Below are 26597 nucleotides of genomic sequence, written 5' to 3'. Positions count from 1 at the left end.
TAGCTGTGCATGACCATTCAAAAGCTTAGCCCCATTTTCTGTCTTGTTCATGTGCCTCTCAAAATCAGCACAAAGTAAAATAAAACATCAGCAACTAACCTCAGTGTCAGACATTTCCATGCCATCATCAGTATCGAGGTCCAATGGTGGGACACGAAGTGAACCATGTGCAGACGCAGTAGATGTGCGCCTTGAGTGTCCAATGTCAACCATGCTATTTGGCGAACACTGGGCAACCAAGTCTTGGCGTGCTATAAGTCTATAAGCTGTCTCAGGCCAATCTGAAGGTGGATTCTGTCGGCTCAGATAAATAACTTCACTTAACAGCATTGCAACACCAACAGGCATCTGTTGCAAGTCTCCTGCAGTGATATCTGTAAACAATTTCCAAATTGTTTCAAACAATGACAACAGATACCTGTAATGAGAAGCAATAATGTATTTATCAATTCTACATTCGAATTTTACATGCACTAAGCAAGAAATATAATATACAACTTTGTAAAGTAAAAACTTGAACCAATGGAACTACTCTTGTATTGGGGCCACCAAGTATATAAGAAAAATTAATACCCACACACAATGATGATCACTTTTTATTGTGAAACACATGAGGAACTTAACACAGGGCAAACCAATAATTAGACAGCAACCAATGCTTTCACAAAACATACGCCAACAGCTAGTTAAGGCTACGAACTTCTTATAAAGTTTCTCATGGCTTTAGTGAATGAAGAACAATGATAAGTTTCATGTAAAACTGAGACTGATTAATTTCACACGGACTAATTGAAAGGTTCATTACAAAAACAAAACTTGTCATTTTTTTCTTTTTTGTGGTTTCAATGCATTCTGGTAGCAATGTCCAAGAGTTAACCATTTGCATTAAACAAATTTATCAGAAAGAGCCTTTTACCTGCAGCTTCGCCTGCGGATGCGAACAGCACAAATACTGCATGCATCTCCTCCTCCACCTCTCTGTATCCATCTCCTCCTCCTCCTCCCCCCTCTCTCTGCCCATCTCCTTCTTCTTCATCTGTCTATCCAATTCCTCTTCCTCTCCTAACTCTTTCCATGTTCTCCTCCCCCCTCTCTCATCCTCCTCCTTCTCTCTGTTTATCTGTCCACCTCATCCTCTGCTCATCTCACCCTCCACCTCCTCATTATATATTCTTCCTCCCATCCTCTCTCTGCTCAAGCTTGCCTATCTGCATGTATAGTGCCTGGAATACCTTCCAATACCACCTGCACAACATGCCTGTCTTGCAAGGCGGCCTGGACATCAGAGGTTACCAGGGCCTCGACCTGCACCCCCACCCATATGGTGAGCTATTTGATTCATACCCCCATGTTATTTCTTCCCTTACAGTCGGTAGTATGTGTTACAAAATATACAGGGTGGTTGTAATTAAACTTTCACTACCTGAGAGAGCCCCCATGAGAAACAAGTGATTCGTAGAACAATGAAACTTTGTGGTAACGTTTGTAAGGACGTGCGGAAAAGAAATAGCAACTCACAGAAAGAAACGCATTTTAACAAAAGCCTGGAACCGCACCAGAGACTGCTCTACTGCTGCCTTAAACATCTCGGGTGGGATGTCAGCTACGTCCCTCACTATACTTATCTTCAACGTGTTAGTGTCTCATCACTAAACCCTGTCCTTCAGGTAACCCCACAGCCAGAAATCACATGGGTTCAAATTTGGTGATATTGGTGGTCATACAGTTTGGAACGACCAGTAACGTGTTAAACAGTAACTGAGTGACCTCACAAGCAGTGTGAGGTGGGGCTCCATCGTGCAAGCTGTCTGTCCACATGAATGGCTGAGTTGAAAGCCCTCACTCCCACAGAGCAGGGATCACATGTTGGCACAGCAAATCACAGAAGCGTGTGCCATTCACCCTGGAAATTTTCGGCCTTTGGGGTTCAAATCCCTCCTACTTCACTGTACCAGTACTGGTACCTAATGGCAAGTCATGACACAAACATTACAGACAATGCAAATCCTGTAACGCACAGTCTGAATATTAGTCCTACACAGTTGGCTATGCATATGGCAAACAGTTTTCCATCAACACTGCCTCAAGTAACAAAGTTTAATCATGTCTACCCTGTATGTACACGCTTCTTAGCTGCTGCTTCAACTGCAGTCAGAAGCAGCACCTACATTGCACTTATCTCATCGTCCCCTCTCTCTGCCAGTCTCCTTCTCCCCCTCTCTCCATCCATATCCTACTCCTCTTCCCTCCCTCTTTTCATACTTTCCTTCTCATACTCACCCCTCTCCCTTTCCATCTCCTTCTTCCCTCATCTCTCTGTCCATCTCCTTTTTGACCCTATCTCTTTCCAACTGCTTTACCCCTCTCTCTATTCCTTTCCTCCTTCCTCCACACTCTTGTTAATCTTCTCCTCCTCCTGTCTCTGTCCATCTTCATCTCCTCCTCCTACCTTTCACAGTCCATCTCCTGCCTGCTTCCCTTCCCTGTCCATCCCCTCCTTCTCTGTGTGACCATCCCCATCTCCCTCTCCCCCTCTGCCCATCTCTTCTCCCCCCAATTCCTTTTCCACCCACCTCCTGCCTCCTATTCTTTCCCCCTGCTCCCAACTCTCTCTGACCATCTCCTCCTCCCCCTCCCTCTGTCCAACTCCTCTTCCCTCTGCTCTGTCTGTCGATCTCCTCCCCCCTCCTCGCTGTCTATCCATCTCCTACTCAACCCTCTCTTTCAGTCCAGTTCCTCCTCCCATCTCTCCCTATCCACCTCTTACACCCATCTCTAACTGTCCATCTTCCTTCTCTCCCCTTTCTGTCCATCTCATCCTCCCCCCTCTCAGTGCCCATCTCCTGCTCCACTCCCTCTCTGCTCAACAGCGTCCACCCACTGGAATGCATTCTACATCTACATCTACATCTACATCCATACTCCGCAAGCCACCTGACGGTGTGTGGTGGAGGGTACTTTGAGTACCTCTATCGGTTCTCCCTTCTATTCCAGTCTCGTATTGTTCGTGGAAAGAAGGATTGTCGGTATGCCTCTGTGTGGGCTCTAATCTCTCTGATTTTATCCTTATGGTCTCTTCGTGAGATATACGTAGGAGGGAGCAATATACTGCTTGACTCTTCGGTGAAGGTATGTTCTCGAAACTTTGACAAAAGTCCGTACCGAGCTACTGAGCGTCTCTCCTGCAGAGTCTTCCACTGGAGTTTATCTATCATCTCCGTAACGCTTTCGCGATTACTAAATGATCCTGTAACGAAGCGCGCTGCTCTCCGTTGGATCTTCTCTATATCTTCTATCAACCCTATCTGGTACGGATCCCACACTGCTGAGCAGTATTCAAGCAGTGGGCGAACAAGCGTACTGTAACCTACTTCCTTTGTTTTCGGATTGCAGTTCCTTAGGATTCTTCCAATGAATCTCAGTGTGGCATCTGCTTTACCGACGATCAACATTATATGATCATTCCATTTTAAATCACTCCTAATGCGTACTCCCAGATAATTTATGGTATTAACTGCTTCCAGTTGCTGACCTGCTATTTTGTAGCTAAATGATAAAGGATCTATATTTCTGTGTATTCGCAGCACATTACACTTGTCTACATTGAGATTCAATTGCCATTCCCTGCACCACGCGTCAATTCGCTGCAGATCCTCCTGCATTTCAGTACAATTTTCCATTGTTACAACATCTCGATACACCACAGCATCATCCGCAAAAAGCCTCAGTGAACTTCCGATGTCATCCACAAGGTCATTTATGTATATTGTGAATAGCAACGGTCCTATGACACTCCCCTGCAGCACACCTGAAATCACTCTTACTTCGGAAGACTAAGTGCACAACATGTCTGTTGTGCAGGGCAGCCTAGATTCATGAGGTACCAATCCCTTTCACCCCAATGCCCACCTCTATTGGAGCTAGCAGTATTTCTTCCCATATAAAAAGTTGTATGTGTGTCAAACAAATTTGGCTGAATTTGATCCAGTGGTTTAGTAGGAAATTTGAAACACACACAAATGTGTGTATGAGAGCAGACATGAAGTCACAGACAGGCACCATGAAAAAGAACACTACTAATATTTTTAGCTTTCAGATTAAGTCCTCCTTCAGAAGTGAAGCTCTCACACATTCACATGACCAGAACTCACACACATATGGCCATTGCCACTTGGTGCTAAGGACCTACAGCAACTGCATCTAATGTTAGCAGCAGTCTACCTGAGGTGGATAATGTGGTGTCACCGCCAGACACCACACTTGCTAGGTGGTAGCCTTTAAATCGGCCACGGTCCGTTAGTATATGTCGGACCCGCGTGTCGCCACTATCAGTGATTGCACACAGAGCACCGCCACACGGCAGGTCTAGTCTAGAGAGACTCCCTAGCACTCGCCCCAGTTGTAAAACCGACTTTGATAGCGATGGTTCACTGACTACATGTGCTCACATTTGCAGAGACGACAGTTTAGCATAGCCTTCAGCTACGTCATTTGCTACGACCTAGCAAGGCGCCACATTCAGTTAGTATGTCTTCTGAACAGATAATATTGTGACTCATGTACCGTCAAGAGCGACGTTAATCATTAATGGATTAAAGTTAGGTATCAAACTAATTACGTCCGCTTTCTGAATTCTAATTCCTTGTCATGTTCCAGCCCTCACGTCGGTATAGTCTTTCCCTCTTCACGCCAGCCTGTGTGAGTTAAAACGCTTGCATTTCGGCCTCCACTAGTAACACGGTGTTGGCTCTTCAGCCAACACAACAGATAGTGGGGGTAAGGAGGAAGCATGGGGCAGGAAGGTCAACAATAGCCAGGTATGGGTGGGGAAAGATGCTAGTACTGCCTGCCTGAGCATGCAGAGATGTAGTGGGGACAGGATAGGACTGCTAGATGCAGCACAGGAAGGCTGTACACGGGAAAGGGGGGGGGGGGGGGGGGGGGGGGGGAGTGAAACCGATTGGAGAGAAGTAGAGAAGAAGAAGAAATGACTTCTATGTTGGTGATGGGTAGAATCCTGATGGTACAGGCTGTCAAGTAGTCATTAACGTAAAGCACATCATGCTGGGTGGCATGTTCAGTGACTGGGTGGTCCAGCCGTCTCTTGGACACAGTTCAGCATCAGCCATTCATGTGGACAGACAGCTTTTTAGTGGTGCAATTAGTGGTAACCATTTCAATCAGTTGACATGTAACTAGATCATAGTCAATAACTCTGCTTCCCTTGCAGCAATACTAGAAGATGCATTGACAGAATCGGAAATTGATTTCTGCCCTGCCTAATATGCAACTTGGGTCATTTTATCTGACATTAAAGTCACTGAATCTCCAAAGCATGAATAGTGTTGTTGCTTGTTTTTTAATTTTACTTTTGTGGAGTTAAGGTCTGCAAATGAAGAAAGCCTACATATCAGCAAAATCTGACAATCACCCACATTGTTGTTGACAAGTTAACATAAAACTTTTAACATGGCAAAGAAATACAATGATGATAATAATGATGACGATGAAAAGGAGACTGTTGGACCAAGTTTCACTGCTGCTAAGTAGATAAATCAATTCTAACTTATACCAACCAACTGGAAAACTGGAATGACAACTTCTTTCACTACAATGTGCTGGAAGGACAAAACAAACAAGCCGTCTTGATTTAAAAAAACTATGAAAAGTGTATTAATTATACATTTATGCATTTAAATTTATAGTACAGTATATTCACAATTTCGGTATTTACATAGTACTTACACCACTTAAACATGCCTGAAATACGATTCTGAGTCACACCTTATGTGTACTCTGGTAAAACCCCAGCTAAGGAAAAATATTTGGGTCCTCGGAGATTTGTTAAAAAGGGGTTTACCCTGTAATGCAATATTTTATGCAACACAGCTAAGTGTGAGGGGAATGAACAGACTTTGAACACGGAACATTGTATTTCGTAAATCATCAGGGAATTCAGTATTCTGACATCCACAGGGTAAAGAGTGTGCTGAGAATACCAAATTTCAGGCACTACCTCTTACCACAGGCAACACAGTGGCTGACGGCATTCACTTAACAACCAAGAGCAGTGGCGTTTGTCTAGAGTTATCAGTGCTTAAGGACAGACTACACTGCATGAAAAAACCACAGCCCATTGTGTGAAATAACCACAGAAATCATTGTGGTACATACAACGAATGTATCTGTTACGACAATGCAGCAAAATTTGGCGTTAATGGGCTACAGCAGCAGACGACCGACTTTGAGTGCCTTTGCTAATAGCACATCACCTGCAGTGCCTTTCCCGGACTCATGACCTGATCGGCTGGACCCTAGACACCAGGAAAATCGCGATCTGTTCAGACGGGTTGGTAAGACCTGATGGTAGGGTTCGAATGTGGCACAGATCCTACAAAGACATCGATCCAAGTTGTCAACAAGGTACTGCACAAGCTAGTGGTGGTTACAATTCAAAAGAAAGTAAGGCAAAAAGTGATAAATAGTTCCTTTCTTCTGCAAAATACAAGGGTTGAGTGAAAAGTAATGCCTCTACCTTCATAACTCTTCAGCAGTTGGCAGCAGGTACTGGCTTGTTCCGTAGCCTCTTCTCTACAGCTCCAGTTGGCAGGAAGCCGTAGCACTGAACAGTTTTGTTCTTACAGTGTAAAGTATGGAACCCTGTGCAGATGGTCGGTCAATGCGATTTAAGAAATGAGCAGTCATTGAAGTCTTGACAGAAGAAGGTGTCACCCTCAAGGAGATTCATCAGAGAATGAAAGCAGTTTATGGTGATTGTGTGCATCGTTGGGCGAGTAAGTTTAAAGATGTTGAGGTGGGAACATCTGACCTGCGTGCCAAAGAGTTGGACATCCTGTGACAGCAAACACTGAGTTTCACACACAAAATGTTGACAGATTGATTCAGGGAGATTGCCGTATCACTCAGAAAGAAATTGCAAGCATAATCGGCATTTCACAAGAATGTGTGGGTCACACTATTGCTTTGCTTGGCTATCGGAAGATCTGTGCATGATGGGTACCCCGGATGCTGACTCCTGAAATGAAAGCGCACAGATTTGAAATTTGCCAGGAACTCCTCTTGTGTTACGAGAATTAAGGTGACGCCTATTTCCATTCAATTGTGACAAGAGATGAAACGTGGGTACACCATTACTACCCGGAGACAAAACATTAGTCTATGGACACAAAGACTCGCCCCAGAAAAAGAAATTCAAGACGCAGCCTTCAGCTGGAAAAATCACGGCCACAGCGCTCTGGGACGCAGATGGTGTTATCCAAGTTGATTTCCTTGGTTGTGGAACAACAATAAATTCAGAGCATTACATCACAACGCTGCAAACTCTGAAATCATGGCTAAACAAGAGTCCAATAGGAAAAAAGAAATGTTTTCCTGCAGCATGACAATGCCAAACTACACACTTCATGTGCCACCACAGAAGAACTTCAGAGACTGAATCTCACCACCATACGGCATCCTCCATATAGTCCAGATTTATCACCATCTGACTTCCATCTGTTCCCAATAATGCAAGACGATCAGCGGGGACATCCTTATGCTTCTGAAGAAGATGTTGAGAGAACTGTGAGACTTTGGTTGCAGAAACAGTGTGTAGACTTCTTCCATGACGGCTTCAGGAAACTTGTTCATCGTCGGCAGAAATGTATCCAATTGGCTGGAAATTATGTGGAAAGGTGAATATTGGTAATTAAAAAATCACATTTTAAGGCTTATTTCTGCATTTTATTTATTAAAATATTCCCATCCAAACCCGATTAACAAAGGTGGAGGCGTTACTTTTCATTCAACCCTCGTATACACACTAATTCTTGACGTGTCCTGAGAGTCTCCCCATCCCAGATTCTTGCAAGTAACTCTCTACGAAAGTACTTCCTCAGGATAAATCAAGAGCATGGTGAACATTGCCATCTCACCTATCAATTTGTGATCATAATAAACATTGGTCTTAAAAAAGTGTGGCTAAATATGAAAAACAATTTTTCAAGGAAAAATTTGCAACCCTTCAGAACACAGGCAGTTGCTACGTAATACAACATAACACCAAAGAACAGTGATGATTAACCATTTAGCTTACCCATTTCCACCATCAGAAGAACTGCCCTATGTGGAAACGGATATGAAGCGCTGCGTCCAGCATCCCTTGCTGAAAGAACTTCTTGTGTTTCTCCTCTGATTCCTGCTGGTACCACAGGCTGTATAAAATGTTCCAGCTGCAAGTTTGGATTCTCTGCACCCTGGGTAATTACAGCAACTAACTACAAAGTAAGAGCACATCAATCAACATTGTGCTATATAGCTTTTAAACATAACTCAGCTTGGCAATGATAATTTCAAAGCCTCAAATAATATTGTACCAAACAAAGAGATGAATTGTCATTATGTAAGCTGTTGTTATTGTTAATATAGTAGTAGTAGTAGTAGTAGCAGTAACATAGCTGGATCAGAATAATGAAGTGAAGGACAGCTACTTGTTTACAGGACAGCTATCACAGCAACAACAATCAATCAGAGGATGTGCTTGTTCATTGCCTTCCGGTCTGTCCATTGTGTAGTGGTACATGTTGTTATTTAATATAGCAACATGTCTCACTTTTATCTAATGTAATGATGAAAGATTGCCATGGAGAAACAATGATTTTAATTAGTAGTGTAGGGAGAACAGTACACTGTGCACACATTCTTTTAATTTATGTGGAGACATGAAGGGAGAAATGGAAGCACACAATATCAACAAGATGAGTGTCTTTGTTTGCAACGGAAAAGTCATTTAAGCTTTGTAGTCACACTTTGGGGATGCTGTGGTTTCCAGAGAAGAAAGGGCCTGGCAACAATGGTCAAGCCTCAGAACAAAAGAGGCTATATTATGTGGTCTCTTATTCTGTCATTCGATGAGTTATCACGTTCAGACTGGCTATGAGCATGTTGTGAATGGGCGATCTGTTCACTCATTGTTTTAATAGTCTATGAGAAATACTAAATTCAGGAGAGTTCTTTAAAGAGTAGTTATGTGATTTTGTAACTAGTGGATGTAGATACAAGCTCTCTTACAGCCCTCACCCCTCTGCAGAAGGAAAAGAAATCCCATAGTACAACTGGTGGTACTTCATAGCAGGAACAATGCATCAAGAATATTACAAGAAGGTGACCATCAAGTTGGAATAAAGTAACAATAATTGCAATTAGCATCAGGGTGACAGATCAGTTTAGGAATCAGGTACCCTCAGCAATGAAAACGCAAACCTGAGTGAACTGTACCACTTCAGCCATTGCCATATCATTCTGGTACCTCACATGCCAGATACCACAGTCAGTTGCAGACTATGCTACTAACCAGTAACATAACAATAGTGATACGTTTTCATTGTTTGATTTTTTTCTATTAGTAGCATTTTTGTTTTCCGTGACCGAATGTCCTTTAGTAGTTCCAAAAAGGTTATAAGACCATTACCACCTTGTCAAGAAAACCCAATACTGCATGTTAATGGGCAGCGGCTGAATGTATCCAAAATAGAAACAACCCCCTGCTGTTACTTCTGCAGCCGTATCATGTGTGCACACAAACATGAATAAACATCACTGCTTCCATGCTCGAGTGTCAATCACTTTGTTATTTTGATTGAGGTATAGTGGTAGTATAATATTTAACGTTTCAAAAGTGGGCAGCTCTTTACTTATGGCAACAATGCTAAGGAAGTTAACAGTTTAAAAACATTGTCATGTGTTACTCCAGTGGTATTTGATCAACTGAACTGTTTAAGTTACAAAGCAGAGTTCAATTAACCCATGGAAAATATTTATCCCCTTTCTTATAATATCAACCAAATATTATAACCATTTCAAAACTGAGACTGGCAGATAAGAACTGGATTCAGTTGCTTACTCACTTAGGTGTCATCATACATTTTCTGAGGTGTTTTGAAGCTTTTTTTCTCATTTTTTGTAAGTGAAGTCACCACAATGATTAGAGCTTGTGGGAAAATATGGAACAGTCGTCATATGATGGATCAAATTTGACTAGTATTTCAGAGTGTCCTTGCCAATGTGCAGAACGGGGTATAAGGGGTCAAATGGGGCCATGTAAAAATTGTCCTCCATCATTATTTCACACAATATTACAGTGCACAGAAATGAAAGTTTTCTTTCCAGAAAAGAAAATGCGGCTGTTTCAATGAGCTCATTAAAAATTTGCTTCTCAAGTTTACCATGAACTCCAAGTTTCTGCAAATATCAAAAATTTGTGGAACTGCATGCATCCAATATTATTAATACATCATTACAATCCGGCAATAGTTAGGTTTGCTTTTATTTTTACTGACATTTTCTAACTTGTGGTGCCTGCATAGTTCACTTTCAGGAGCTACAGTACAGAAGTGTATTTTCTCCTCCTCATCAGTTTGTGTTTCATTCATTAACTGCTTCAAGTTTAAGCATTGTGTTAATGCCCTTATCTTTCACTGATATCCCAAAAGAAGAAAGATCAGTATTTAACATCCCATTAAGAATGAGAGCATTGGATGCAGAGCACAAACTCAGAACAGGCAGAAGGGAGGAGGAGACTGGACATAGTCTACCAATGGAACCATCTCAGCATTTGCCTCAAATGATTTAGGAAAACCAGGGTGTATCTAAATCCCAAACTCCACACACAGCTCTGAACCCAATTCCTACCTACTGTGAGTCCTGTGTTCATTTGCTCAGATGCTATCCCACTACCATGTTTAAGCTCATGTAGAAGTAATTATCTGTGTCTTACACCTATGTTGGGTCTACGAGTTAAGTCCCATATACAACAAACAACTAAATTTAGACAACTGCTCACTTCCGTTTCCAATATAATTTCACTACAGAAGAATTTTTGGAAATAATCAGCTTTAAAAAAATTCACATTCTGACATATTCTAACCTATTAATAACTACCTGTTGCTATCATATAACAAATTACATCAGATTTGTCACAAGAAATAAATACTTTACTTGTTCTTTGAAAATCAGAATGTGGAAATTATATGACTTACCTGAACAATGTCTTTTGTTCTCCTGTTAACTTGTCTTATGTAAGGAAATGGCTCAGTCGGTCTTCCCATAATCATGTTATATATATGATGAAAAACATCTGGAGGCATCTGTGGTATGAAATGTGGAAACTGTAGTTTCGACAAATCTGAGTCCAATATATAGCTTTCCTGTAACAGTAATACACAATATGTAGTAAACAGTTTCGGTGAGTCGCCTCCTCAATAACTCAACAATTCTGCTATTCAATGAGTGGTCTCCTTTACTCCTAAATCCATTGATGGAAAAAGTCACATGAGCAAGGAGGAGTTGTGGGATATAAATGAATATTGGTGGGTGTGTTTCTACAGACGAAAGATGTCTATTCAAATATCATGCCACTCATGTAAGAGTGGCGCTAGCAGCACCACTATGAGGATGTCAATCAGGTTTGCTTCAAACACACACTGTGACAGTCACAAGAATTAGTTACCTTTGAGATTGGATGTAGTAAGTTGATATTGGTCAAGAATATTTTTAAAACAACAAACACATCATAATCAACACCTCACTGAATTTGAATGAGGTCTTGTAATAGGACTACAAGAAGCTGGATGTTTCTTCTGTGATATTGCAGAGAGACTTGGCAGGAATGTAGCCACTGTACACGATTGCTGGCAGCAATGGTCACAAGAATGTACAGTCGCAAGAAGAATAAGCTCCGGACGGCCACATGGCACTACTTGGGGGAACACCACTGTGTTCGGCATATGGCCCTGGCACATTGTACTGCATCCGCACCAGCAATTTTAGCAGCAGATGGCACCACAGTGACAAGATGGACTGTTACAAATCTGTTACTTCAAGGACAGCTGCGAGACAGACACCCTGCAGCGTGCACTCCACTGACACCAAATCACAGCCTCTTGCAGTTTCAGTGGTGTCAAGTGAGAGCTCATTGGAGAGCAGGGAGGAGGTCTGCTGTGTTTTCTGATGAAATCTGACTCTGCCTCAGTGCCAGTGATGACCGTGTGATCTTTGGAAGGCCAGTTGCGGGCCTGCAACCGTCCTGTCTGTGTGCTAGATATACTGGACCTAAAGCTAGAGTTTTGTCTGTGGTGCAATTTCGTATGACAGCAGGAGCATTCTCCTGATTAACCCGTGCAACCTGACTGCCAATTTGTAAATCAGTTGGTGGTTCAACCCATTGTTCTGCCATTCATGAAACAGCATTCCAGGGAGTGTTTTCCAACAGGAAACACTCGGCCACGTACCGCTTTTGCAGCCCAACGTGCTCTACAGAGTATCGACATGTTGCCTTAACCTGCTTGATCACCAGATCTGTCTACAATAGAGCACATATGGGACATCAGGACATAGTCGGACAGCAACAGCAGCAGCATCCACAAACGGCTTTAACCATACCTGTATTGATCAACTAAGTGCAACAGCCATGGAACTCCATCTCGCACACTGACATCTGGCACCTGTACAACACAAATATATCCATGTTTGCATGATTGCATGCAAGGTTGCACTGGTTATTAATGTACCAGTATTTCAGATTTGCAATGATTTATCGCGCACTTACATTAACCTGTGATCCTGCAATGTTAATCACTTAAATATGTTATATAGACAAATGTATTCCCAAAATTTCATTACTTTACATTAATTACTTTTTGATGTTGTGATTTTTTTCCATCAGTGCATTTGTATTCTTCAAAACATACTAGATTCATCATGAGAGCATGCTTAAAAACACAAAAAGTAAAAGTATTGTAAGAAAGAATGGGTCACTCCAAAACAAGCATCAGGAGACTTATATGCTGCATGGAAAGGTTCAGAAGCGATAACGGATTAGCAATTGTGATTCAAATTCTAGAACACTATTAATAATGAGTTGTTGGTAATCAACATGTCAAAGATAAACTGTAAGAACCAACAAACTGCAAATAAAATCATGATAAATAAAGACAACAAAAAATAGAGATAGAAACTACTGTAGAACTGGGATTGAGGGTCAAACTGGCAGAAACAGTATTATGAGAAAAAAGGAAGGCAAAGCATATACTATGAGTAGTATTTAATCGCCACACAGTCTTCTGAAGTTAGGAGATGTTGGGATAAGAGGAAGGGCATGACTCAACAGGTGGAAGCAGAAAACACTAAGGCCAAAGGAAGTTACTGAAGACAATATAAACATTAGTACATAATATTATTAAATACCATTGTTGACAAATATATCTATCTACATCCGGATCCCGCTCCAGCTACTGCCGGGTCTGGGTGCTGACAAGTCCTCTCCATTTGGCTCGGTCCCCCCACCACTTTTCTTCCTCCACTTGCTGCCAGGTCACACCTCTCCTTTCCACAGATATTCTCACTCCCATTTTCCACCGTGTTCTTGGGCACCCTCTAGGTCCTTTCCCATCCATCTTTAGTTCTTCCACAATTTTGGGGAGTTTCTGCCCATGCATCCCCTTAACATGCCCATACCATCTTAATCTCTTTTTTCTCCAATTTCTTTTCTCATACTTTCTTGTTTAAGGTCCTTTCTAATCTCTACATTCCTTACTCTGTCCATTTTTGTTTTTCCCTTAACTACTCTGAGAAATTTCATTTCCCCTGCATGCTGTCTGCTCCAGTCCCTTTCTGTCATTGTCCATGTTTCTCCACCATAGGTGACAATAGGGAAGTAATAATTCTTATACCTAAGGAGTTTTGCTTTTTTTGAAACTTCTTTATTCCAAATCAGGTGTTTTATTGTTTGGTAGAAATTGCCTCCTATTAATTTCTTTAGTTATTCTTCCATCCCTGGATATTTCGCTTTGTAAATAAGTGAAACTTTCTACCACTTTGAGGGGTTCTCCATTCAAGGTAATGTTTCCGTTGATCCCTTTCTCTCTTCCAAATACCATTACTTCACTCTTGCTTTATTTATTTTTAATCCATACCTTTTCTTTATCTCCTTCCACGCATCAAGTTGTAACTGAACATCTATCTCTTTATTACCCCATGTCACCATATCATCTGCAAAAATCATCTTTTTGTCTTGATTGTCTTTGATTGTGGCACCATACACAATCATTAACCTGGCTCCAGGGAGGTAGGGTCCCCTTCCCTATTCCTCCACTGGGGTAATTCCTGTCTGGCGCGTCCAAGTCGCGGGGGTGGGCATCCTACACTTCTGCAGGCCAGAGTGCTAGGATGGCTGAGTTCAGGCAGGGACCCAATCCTGTGGTGTATAACACTGAACCCCTGCCCAGGGTTACGGGTGAAGACATTAATGGCAGCGATGGCAGAGAAGGAAGACTTTGGAACGGTGTAACTGGCAGATGAGGAAACCCTCCTTTCTGAGGATTAAATGAGAAGGGAACCAATGCCTTGTGGTGGAGGAAAAACTCCAAAGGCTAAGGGAGACAACCCCAACAGAAAATCCTTTCTTGCATTAGGCCTTGCAAGCCAGTAAGAAAGTCTTCATATATTGCTTTCAAAACACAGACGAGCCTCGGAACGAATAACAAATATAAACAAGATTCAAAATAAACAGACTTCTGTACAATTCACATTAGTAGTCTGCAAGGAAATCGCCAGCTACACTGTTACGAGAGCTATTCAAAAATAATATGACTTTTTAATTGTGTGGGCAACATACATTCACTTATCAATCTTCTTTTTGATATGTTGGTACACATGTCCTGAACGTATGTTCACAGTTTCAAGTGTACAGCATACTTCATTTGTTTCTGACAGATAGAAAGGTTAGGTGTGTTTTAGTGTGCTTGGAGATTTTCAATTCTTATAAAAAATGGAGCAAATAATTTGCATGAATTTTGTGTGTGTGTGTGTGTGTGTGTGTGTGTGTGTGTGTGTGTGTGTGTGTGTGTGTGTGAAAAATGGAATCAAGTGCTCTAAAACACTTGAAATGTTGACAGTGGCATATGATGAGTCTGCTCTAAGTAAAAAAAGATTTACAAGTGATACAAACTCTTCCAAGATGGCCAAGAAAATGCCAATGACAAACCTCGCTCAGGACACTCCAGCACACAACAGCAGATGACAACGTCGAAGCTGTGAAGAAAATTGTTTTGGAAAATTGTCAAATAACTGTAAGAGAAGTTGCTGAGGAGGTTGGCAATTGGTCGGCTCATGTCATGCAATTTTTTTGGATGTTTTGGACATGAGAATGTGTCAGCAAACTTTGTTCCAAAACTTCTCAATTTTGATCGGAAGAACCGATACCTGAGGATCACTCAGGAGCTCTTGAATGACATCAATGATGATCCTGATTTGCTCACAAGGGTCATACCCAGTGAAAAAACATGTGTTTACAGTTATGACGTCGAAACCAAAGCCCAGTCATCCCAATGGAAGCACCCCACAGAGCCAAGACCGAAAAAAGCACACCAAGTTCAATCAAATGTAAAGTTTTGCTCTTGTTTTTCTCAATTACCGTGTCATAGCACATCATTTTTGCCCCAATGTCGTACGGTCAATAAGAGTATTAACTTGACGTTATGCGCCGTCTGCGAGAAGCAATACACAAAAAAAATTCGGGAATTGTGGAAAAACAATTCATGGCTTTTGCATCATGGCTATGCACCTGCTCATTCATCATAGCTTGTGAGAGATCTTTTGGCCAAAAACAATACAATAATCATGCCTCAGCCACCATATTCACCAGATTTGGCCCCCCTGTGACTTTTTCCTGTTCCCAAAACTGAAGAGACCAATGAAAGGATGATGATTTTCAACAACTGAGGAAATATAAACTGCATTGCTGGAAGTACTCAAGGCTGTACTAAATGGTGCTTACGACAAGTGCTTCAAGGATTGGAGAAAGTGCAGGTACAAGTGTATTGTATCTAAGGGGGATTGCTTTGAAGGGGACAACGTGAATATTGATGAATCAATGAATATTTTTTCATAAAAATATAAGCTCAACTTACTTTTTGAACACCCCACGTATGTCTCAATATTGTCAGCCATTTTAACTCCTCCTTTTTTTTCTCCTTTTATCTACACACTACTTTTTTCTTGTCTATGTATATTTGGAATCTTTTAAGGCTATAGTAAGTAAGATAGTTGTTACAATGTAAATGACTTATATACCCCCATGTAAAACCGAACATGTAACACTAAACTGTAAAGTGTACGGTCTGCAATATCTCAATTCCACTTTCATAAGTATATTACATAAAAAGGAAAATGAGTATACACGACAATACCTTCAGTACTTTGGCAGGGCAGAGTGTTGGATAATCCTTCCAGTAATGATCAACATATGCTGGCAGTTTCAAGTCACTTGAAAGCTGGTACAAAAGTTGAGCTAATGATGGTAATACTTCTGACATCAGCATGTTCAGCTTCAAGTCCTATGAACAAAAATCATATCTACATTAATAATACATAAAAAATTGAAAAAAACTGTTTGCTTGTTGTGCTGACAAAATAAATTACTGCTTGAATCAAATATTTCAGTCTCTTTCCTGAGAAGGCTCATTTTGCACAGTATATACCCTCAAGTGGCCTGCAATAGTTGCTTCAAACCATAGGAAGACATTCACTCATCATCAACATTAAATTTTTGCCTGCTTTCTACAATACAGCCATCATGTGTTTCCACGAACATTCTCAATTGGGGAGAGGTCTGGTGATCTCGCTGGCGAAGGCAAAGTTTGGCAAGCATGAAGCCTAGCAGTAGAAACTCTCACCATGTGCAGATGGGCATTCTCTTCCAATGTAAGCCCAGAATGGCTTGCCATGAAGGGCAACAAAATCGGGCACAGAATGTCATCGATGTATCACTGTGCTGTAAGGATGGCAACAAAAGAAGTCCTGCTATGAAAAGAAATGGCACTCTTGATTGTGGTTGTGTGGCGGGCAATAGACTGGTATACCATGCTGTCAAGAGTGTCACCAGAACACCTTTGCTGATCATCCGACTAAGTGCACTGACATCGACTAAAAGTTAACTGTAGTAAGGTTGGCATTTCACGTTGTTCATTGCAAAATTCTGATGCACTGATCTCGATCAATGTTAAATGAAGGATTTGACAACAGTTAAATTTTATTGCTGCTCACTCCCCATTTTCGAGAGATGACCAGAGTTTTACAAGCATACGTTATTAAGACGGCACGCATTTTGACATGGTGAGACAGACTCAATGCATTGTATGCTGTACCCTATATGTAAGACGAATGCAGAAAGTTTATTAATTTATGAATCATATGAATCAGACTTACCAGGAGTAGAATTAAATTGCCCCTCCACAAGTGACTGCACTGCCCATTTTCCTCTAACAAGTGGACTACACAACAGTCAGATGTCTGTAATCTTTTTTTATATTCATGGTACATGAAGTTCAAAACTCAAACATACCTGTCCCAAAGTTTGATGCAACTCTCAAAAATTCTCGAGAAAACTGGCTTCTAAATATTCCAATCATATACGTGACTGTAGGATTTCCCAGCATAAACTATTGATGAAGGTTTCAGGGGTCTCCAGTTGGGTGGTAGGGTTGATACATCGCGACGTTTCGGGAAGTGTTACACCACCAATATTCTGGTGAAGTGTCGAGATTCACGGAGAGTGGGGTATTTATATGCATGGTCACACCCCCCACCCCCCCACACCCCCCCATCCACTAGACTTCGGGAGGCTGCAGTGGACCAGCAGCATGCATGAGTTAGTGGGGGTAGCAGTCGTCCCCAATGGCCACGTTTGGTTCTCGGTGTAAGCATTCTGTCTGCATCTGTGGTGGAGAATGTTGACGGACCCGCTCCAAACAGAATGCTGCTATCGCAGGGTTCCATGCTGCACTGAGTTGGTATTCCTCATCCCCGTTGACCAGGTTGTCTTGAATCCTTATTTCTAGGGATTCTTTGATAATACTTTCCCAGAAGCCAGAGGCTCGGCATCGGTGTTTTCAAAGTTGAAGGTGTGTTCTTCATTTATGCTGTGTTCTGCTATGGTCGACTTTTCTGTGTGACGTAGTCGCGCACATCTAATATGTTCTTCACAGTGTTTAGATATACACCACTGTGTTTGTCCGACGTATGGTTTACCTCATTCCCATAGGATGCTGTATATTCCTGGTGTGTTAAGCTTCAGCAGGTCTTTGGCAGAACCTAGGAAGTCCCTCGTCTTTGGTGGTAGGCGGAGAATGGTTTTGATATTGTATTTGGAAGTTGTGCAATTTTGGCTGAGAGTGGACCCACATACAGAAGGAACACGAGTTGTTTATTGTCCTCCTCCTCCTCCTCCTCCTCCTCCTCCTTCTTCTTGGGTTGTCACTGCTTCCTTCTTCCTTTTAAGTGCCCTGCTGATGTGCATTTCACTATAGCCATTTTGGTGGAAGACGTCCCTCAGGTGTTGCAGCTCGGATGGTAGGCTGTCTTTGTTTCAGATGGAGCACGCCCTATGTACCAGGGTGGTCAGTACTGTTTGTCTTTATGCTGGATGGTGGCAGCTTGTTCAATGAAGGTATCGGTCTGTGTGTGTCTTCTTCCTATGTACTGCATGGCGTAGTGAACCATCTGCTTTCCTCTTAATTAGTATGTCAAGGACAGGGAAGCATCAATTTTCCTCTATTTCCATCATAAATTTTATATTCAGATGGATGCTGTTGAGGTGCTCCAGAAACTCACCTAGCACCTATTTACCATGTCCCCACATGACAAAAGTGTCATCGACAATGTGGAAGAAGTGCTTTGATTTCTGGCTAGCAGTTTGGAGGGCCACCTCCTTGAAATATTCCATACAGAGGTTTGCAATTGCAGGAGCCAGTGGGAAACCCAAGGCCACACCATCGATTTGCTCATAGAATTCCTTGTTGCACTGAAAGTAGGTGGTTGTTAGTGTGTGTTCAAACAGGCTGACAGTTTGTGGTTCAAAGTGCTGAGCTAAAAGTGCCAAGGAGTCTCGAAGGGGCACATTCGTGAAAAGCGATGTCACGTCGAAGCTCACGAGTAGGTCCTCCCTTTGTAGTTGCATGTCCCTGAGTACTTTTACAAATTCGGCTGAGTTTCTCACATGGTGGCTGCAATGTTCCACAAGGAGTTTGAGCAGTGTCGCTAAGTATTTAGCTAGTCTGTAACTGAGAGAGTTGATGGAGTCCACAATCAGTCTCAGAGGCACCCCTTCCTTATGGATCTTCAGCAGTCCTTACAGGCGTGGTATCGCTGGCGTTCTGGGGTGCAGCCATTTCTTCATTGATTCAGGTAATTCGGATTTCTTCAGCTGAGCTATCGTCTTTCTACTCATCATCAAGGTTGGATCATTCTTCAGCCTCTTGTAGGCCTCGTCTTGTAGCAGCAAGTTTATTTTCTGCCGGTACTCGGCAGTGCTTAATAGCACTGTAATATTGCCCGCTGGTAGGATTGTTATATCAGGGTCATCTCTAAGGGATCGGAGAGCTGCTCGTACTTCCGCAGATATGTTATTTTTAGGTAATCGAGATCTGTTGAATATTCTGCAAGTTTCCCGTCTGACTTCCTCTGCTTCCTCCTTTGGAAGCCCTCGTATTGCTTCTTGCACGCCGCTGATAATGTCTCGTTTCGGGATCATTCTGGGGATGGGGGCGAAATTCAGTCCTTTTTTTGAGTATTGCGATTGTTTAACTTGCTGAAATAATATAGATTTATTTTGACAGGCAATGTGACTGTGCAGTAGTGAGCGTACTCACACCTGGATTCGATTCCATGTAGAAATATATTTTTAAACAAATTCAGATGGTTCAAATGGCTCTGAGCACTATGGGACTTAACATCTGAGGTCATCGGTCCCCTAGAACTTAGAACTACTTAAACCTAACTAACCTAAGGCCATCACCCACATCCATGCCCAAGGCAGGATTCAAACATGCGACCATAGCAGTCGCACAGTTCCAGACTGAAGCGCCTAGAACCACTCGGCCACACCGGCCGACTTTAAACAAATGCTGTGAGCATTTATGTGATGTGTAAAATACAAAAATACGCAAAAAATTAATTTGTAGCATTTAATTTACAATCTTGGTTAACAATCTTTTACAAAACACTGATAATTATGAATTTTTGTTTGCAATGAAAACTCGATTTTTGTATGTAGCATATAGTATGAAATAAGAAGACATGCATTTTTCATAAAAGTCAAAATTAGATGTGTTATTCAACATATATTTGATGATATATCTAAAAACAAAAGTTCTGTAACTTACCAAACGAAAGCGTTGGTACGTTGATATGTCTGTTTGTGTCTGTATATGTGCAGATGGATATATGTGTGTGTGTGTGTGTGTGTGTGTGTGTGTGTGTGTGTGTGTGTGCGTGCGTGTGTGCGTGCGGGATTGGAATGACTCCTTACCCTCTCCCTTAAAACCCACATCCTTTCGTCTTTCCCTCTCCTTCCCTCTTTCCTGATGAAGCAACCGTAGGTTGTGAAAGCTTGAAATTTGTGTGTGTTTGTGTTTGTTATCGTCTCTATCAACGTACCAACACTTTCGTTTGGTAAGTTACAGAATCTTTGTTTCTAGATATATTTTTCCCACGTGGAATTTTTCCCTCTATTATATTCATATATTTGATGGTATTTATACTTAAATGATGTAATGATGTATGTATTCAAACTGAATGGAAAAAATTAAAAAAATGATGATCAAAAGAAGATGCTGTACATTTCTTCTTTTATACTGCACCCGTCAGTTCTTTTATTTTCAAGTTCATTTGCACTGACCAACCTGAGAGATATATCTAGCTTGTACTTTGAAAAGTTTGGTGTTCTTTTTCTATTTTGCCAAACATAAATGAATGGACTAGTAGCAAGGTATAAACATGCTTCTGCTTGTTGACAAAAATGAGAGCATATGAGACAAATTATGTCAGTTACCAGCGATTATCTAGAAAATTTATAGGCAGCCATGTGCAAATTCATGTATCTGTTAACATCTCTGCATCTCCAATGCACCTTCCATTACAATACACAGTGTTAACTGCAGTAAAATGCACAGTTGGCTGGTGATCATTTGCTGCCTGGCGATTAACGTTGGTGTACCACACAGACATTTTAAACACTGTTTACTTAAACTGTGTTTACTGACCTTGGTTATCTTCCTTTCTGACTGAGATTGATGCCCTCAGCCAATCGACACTCAGTTCAAAATGGGACTCAACACTGAAGACAATTCTACACCAGTCATTTAGATTCCAGGCCAAAGACACGTCTGGAGATTCCCCAGACTATCCTTGGTTTGCATTTCAACAAGATAATACACACACACACACACACACACACACACACACACACACACACACACACACACACACAGTGAGCATTTCTACTGCTTGTCTTTGTGCTTGCCAAACCCTACCTAGGTCATCCCCAAGTGAGAACATTTGGAGCATCAAGCCAAATAACTACTCGCGTACAAGTCATAGGTGGACTTAACTCTGTATCTTTAATAAATTGTCCCATTTTTTCTATTTTTTCTGAATTATTATTATTATTATTATTATTATTATTATTTTTTTTTTTTTTTTTTTGGGTACATGCACGTCTACTAATTTCCATCTCAACTGAATAACTTATTTATGGTGAGTCTTATTTTTTTAGTGTATGTGTAACAACAACTGTACATATTATAATTTTTTCTTCTGATTTTCGATAAATTAGTGTAAGCGATGTTCTGATTTCATTTCTTTTTTCTTTTCATGTCATTATGTTAAAGAAACTGTAAACAATTTTCGATGTGAATATTAATGTTTATGTCAAATTTCAAGCAATATTATAACAGAATTGAAATGTAATAAACATTGAAACTGTTGTAAGATGTTAAAGCTGTAATTGTGTGTCTGGTCCATACGTAGGCAATGTATTAGGATATGTGGAGTGCAAAACCTTTGGTGAATACCCTGTCTGTAGGAGAGCGGTAAAAGGTGGATGGCAGGCGAGCACGGGAAAATGCACACGGGCGCAGCACGGCATAACGGGCTCAGCAGTCGTAGTCGGAGTTGGGCATCGGTCTGAGTAACACGCTCTGGATAGAGGAGGCTCTCCTGGAAGACGTAGTTTCATTGAGCCTCGGATGTGCCGTTTCCTACGACTATACAGCATGGCAAAATGCCATAGGCACTAAATGGAAAAATATTGCGACGCTATGAAGAAGTAAAGTGCCGATACATCAAGAGCCATAGCTGTGCTTGTATGTGTGCTTTGCGCCTCACCATCTCGCCGCCTGCCGACCACCGCATCGATACGAACAGGTTGAAACTTTTAGTACTGAATTCGTGTGGACCAGTGTTACTTTTGTTCCTGACTGTTCAATAACAACTTAACTTTTACCAGAACTGTCCTATCATTTAATTATCCTCATCACTAACCTAGACAGGGTCCTTTCCACATGTTGTGCAATCCGAGTGTCCCGAAATGAAGGTTTAAACTTTTTGTTAATAATAATTACCTGCAGACCTATCTATGTTAGAATGATGTTTAAAGAACCGATACATCACGAGCCATAGCTGTGCTTGTATGTGTACTTTGCGCCTCGCCATCTCGCCGCCTGCCGACCACCGCATCGATACGAACAGGTTGAAACTTTTAGTACTGAATTCGTGTGGACCAGTGTTACTTTTGTTCCTGACTGTTCAATAACAACTTAACTTTTACCAGAACTGTCCTATCATTTAATTATCCTCATCACTAACCTAGACTGGGTCCTTTCCATATGTTGTGCAATCCGAGTGTCCCGAAATGAAGGTTTAAAGTTTTTGTTAATAATAATTACCTGCAGACCTATCTATGTTAGAATGATGTTTAAAGAACTTTGTTGTTAATGAATATATAGTCAAATAATATAGGTCTGACAAAGTTGGAAGATGATGTTGAAATTGGTTTAGTAATGAAGGCTAATTAATTTGAGACAAAAATAATGGTAGATAAATGAGCAAGAAATAAGACAAAAAGAGTAGTAACTCATATATTGGAAATCTTGAGTGCTTATCGATTTAGATAATCAAAAATTTCAGTACGGTGATCATAACAGTTTCAGGGTCCTCCCCCCCCCCCCCCCCCCCCTTTTTTTCTTTTCTATTCATTTAAATTCTGAAGTGTACTGAATTGATTTGAACAGCAAAGTTAAAGTCAATATAAAACCAAAATTTATTAGTGTTTTACCTTTTTCAAAATTGACATTGTATGTGTGTTTCGAAAGTGCTATTTCTAGGGTAACCTATGCCCGATATCAATCAGATCAATAGACAGTACGAAGTTTATAGTAAACATTATAGTGTATTGTTGCGTATTTATGGCTTGTCCATATTAGTACAGAAAGTGAAATCATTAGTTCAGTAAATTTTCTGGTTCTAAAATTTACCATAGTATGCAGTGTTATTACGTGTTGTTTTGTATGAACGTACATCAACTTGTACAGGGAAGAAACTCAGTTAATGCCTAATTAGGCTGGCGACCGTTTTATTAACAAATTGGTAGCATCTGCTGTGTTGTTTCTTGTCCATCCTAACGTGTAGTTGCACATCAGACTTGCTTGACGTATCATTGTTGTTACTGAGTGGGTGGAAGTCTGATTTAGCCTCCATTCAGGTACACGCGGTCAAAATATACACCAAAATCCTTTCTTATAAGGTGAAGCCTGTCAACTTACCATAGTACAGGCTTTAATAAGTATCGTGCGCAGTAGCGCAGTGTTACATATGCCATAGTAAATAGAATTCACGTCAGCTGTTGTATAAGGGATGTATATTAATTTGCAGCATCAATGAACTGAGCAATACAATATTACAGACAGACAAAATTAGATAATCAGCATTGAAAGTTCAAAACTTCATTGCAGAAATGCAGATCATATCTAAAGGGACAGGTAAATAAATATTAATGTTGTTAAATAAAGCAGTTAGGAACGTTATAAATAAGGAATGCCACATGTGCCACCCAGCACCTTCTACACTGAATACACAATGTAATTAAATTTCTTAATAAACTGGCACTTAGACAAGAGCACACAAAAAAACTGTATGCATTGAACTTATATGTGTTACAGAGAAAAGTAACAGAACAGGAATTTACAGTTATACTGTTGATCTTAGTCTGTCACTGGAACTGACAATGTACTCCTATATTACATTGTGTATCTGAGGAGTCTGTGTAACACTGAGTGTGTCCGAAGGAAACATAAGATAGGTGTCACTATTTATAGTCTCTACAATTGAAGAACTAGCCAGTATCAACATTTCATAATAATCACATTCAAGAATGCCATGTACCAGGAAGTGTTGTTCATGCCAAATTCATTTAAAAATATGGAATTACAGCATAGAACAAATGATCCATTCCACAAACATATGTAGTTAATATCGATGCAGATTTACATAAAGGATCAATAATAATTCATCAAAGATGTTTCATTGTTTCCTCTTCTTTCCTAATATTCTTGCAAAAGTAAGCTGCACAGGCCAAAGAAACTTTTTGCATTCACATACACAAATACTTTTTTGAAAACCAGAAAGACAATTTTACTTTAAGGTCCCACCAAAGTCAGGACCTTCACAGTCAGTGCTTTGGCTAAAACAGACAAAGACAGGGAACAAAAACTGATGAGATCTAATTTAAGGAACCATACCGGCACTTACGTGCAGTAAGAATAATAAATAATTTAAGAGTAAAGGAGACCAGTCACTGAACAGTAAAAGCATTGATGCCAACAGGCACACACAAAAGAAAAAGGAAATTTCCCAGCTTTTATGAAGAGTACAGCCGCAAGCATGCACCTATGCCCCTACATTGTGCCAGCTGCACACACAACACCGAATTTACATATAAGCCAATGGAATAAGGTTGGGTGAGGGGGGTGTGGGGTGGGGGGTGGGGGGGGGGGGGTGAGGGTTGTGTAGAGTATAGAGTAGGGTTGGGTTGGGTTGAGACCCCCCCCCCCCCCCCCCCCCACACACACACACACACACACACACACACACACACACACGAGAGAGAGAGAGAGAGAGAGAGAGAGAGAGAGAGAGAGAGAGAGAGAGAGAGACGGATTGTGAGGAGGTGACATAGGGGACACTGTTGGGTAGAGAGTGTGGAGACACTGTGTTAATGGAGACTATGGGCAGGAGTGTTATGGGAGTGAAGGATGTGCTGCAAGGATAACTCCCACCAGCATCATTCAGGAAAGCTGATGGCGAAGGAAAGGATCCAGATGGCCTGGGTTGTGAAGCAACTACTGAATTCTAGGATGTTGTGCTCAGCTGCACGTTGTGCCGCTGGGTGATCAACATTGTTTTTGGTCACAGTTTAACAGTAGCCATTCATTCTGATAGAAAGGTGGTTAGTTGTCATGCTAACATCAAAAGCTGTGCAACATTGCAACAGAGTTGATTTACGACATGGGTGCTTTCGCACATGGCCTGGCCTCTGATTTGGTAGGTTATGCCTGCAACAGGACTGGAGTAGAAAGTGCTGGGTGGGTGAATCAGGCAGGTTTATGACAGGGTTATGACTGCTGGGGCAAGGCCTTGTGAATTGGAGTGGAATAGGGAGGGAACACCAGGACGATGTGTAGGTTGCATGGCCGATGTAATACAAGATTTGGTGGGATGGGACAGGTGTCCCTCATAGATCATCACGCCACTGGTGAAGGATTCTGTTCAGCTGCTCCTATCCAAAGTGATATTGGGTGACTAGGGGGACAAGCCAAAGTAGTTTATTCTTGGGACTAGTGGGGGGAGTACAGGTATGTGAGGATACAGCACAGGAATTCTGTTTGAGAACTAGATTTTTGGGGGTACTGCCTGTCTGTAAAGAGTCTCATGAGACCTGCAGATACGGAGCAAGGGAATTCTCATCACTGCAAATACCCCATGAGAGACCAGGTTATATTGGTTTTTGGTGTGGAATGGGTGACAGCTGTCAAAGAGCAGGTAAAGTTGGAGGTTAGTGGTCTTAATATGGACAAAGGTGAGGATGGAACCATCAGAGGGGAGGAGGTCAACATCCAGGAAAGTGAGATATTGGGGTGAGGAGGACCTGGTGAAGTGGATGGCAGACAAGGTGTTGAGATTATGGGCAAATGGGGATAGTGTGTCTTGACTTGAGTCCAGTTCCTGAAGATACCATCAATGAAACTGAACCATACAAAGGGTTAGGTTTCTAGATGGTCCATAGCAATATTAGCATATGAGGGTCCCACGTAGGTGCCAACAGCTGTGTCGCAAATTTGTTTATATACCTTCCCATCAAGTGGAAGGCCTCGTGAGACATTCAGCATACTGGACAAGGGAATTCTCATCACTTCAGATATGCCACCCATCAGTGGCCTGGCTCCTTTGGAATGCTTTCTGGGTGTGGAAGGGGTGATAGCTGTCAAATCACAGGTACTGTTGGCAGTTCATGGGTTTAATATGGGCACAACCTGTGAATGGAGCCATCAGAGAGGAGATGATCAACATCACCAAAGATAGCATGTTGGATTGAGGAGGACAGAACGAGGATACAGTGACTTGGCCCTGGGTTCAGATCATGAAGATATCATCAATGAACCTGAACCAGACAAGGAGTCTGGGATTTTAAGAGGCTACGAATGTTACCT

At 41.5% G+C, this 26597-nt stretch overlaps 1 protein-coding gene across 3 annotated transcripts in view; it reads right to left on the bottom strand.

The window, feature by feature from the left end:
• The window catches only part of LOC124547995 (anaphase-promoting complex subunit 1), a 374510-nt gene that overhangs the window by 166273 nt on the left and 181640 nt on the right, over positions 1-26597 (bottom strand). For all 3 annotated transcript variants that reach the window (XM_047125147.1, XM_047125148.1, XM_047125149.1), the window contains 4 exons: positions 16245-16391; positions 11037-11204; positions 8096-8276; positions 100-374 (listed from right to left, as the gene is read on the bottom strand). In XM_047125147.1, coding sequence (XP_046981103.1) covers positions 100-374; positions 8096-8276; positions 11037-11204; positions 16245-16391 — 771 coding nt within the window. The remainder of the gene's footprint in view (positions 1-99; positions 375-8095; positions 8277-11036; positions 11205-16244; positions 16392-26597) is intronic.

Source organism: Schistocerca americana, chromosome 1 (genome assembly GCF_021461395.2).
Source record: "Schistocerca americana isolate TAMUIC-IGC-003095 chromosome 1, iqSchAmer2.1, whole genome shotgun sequence".
NCBI lineage: Eukaryota > Metazoa > Arthropoda > Insecta > Orthoptera > Acrididae > Schistocerca > Schistocerca americana.
The sequence above is the reverse complement of the archived record's forward strand: the minus strand, read 5'-3'. Positions and strand labels throughout refer to the sequence as shown.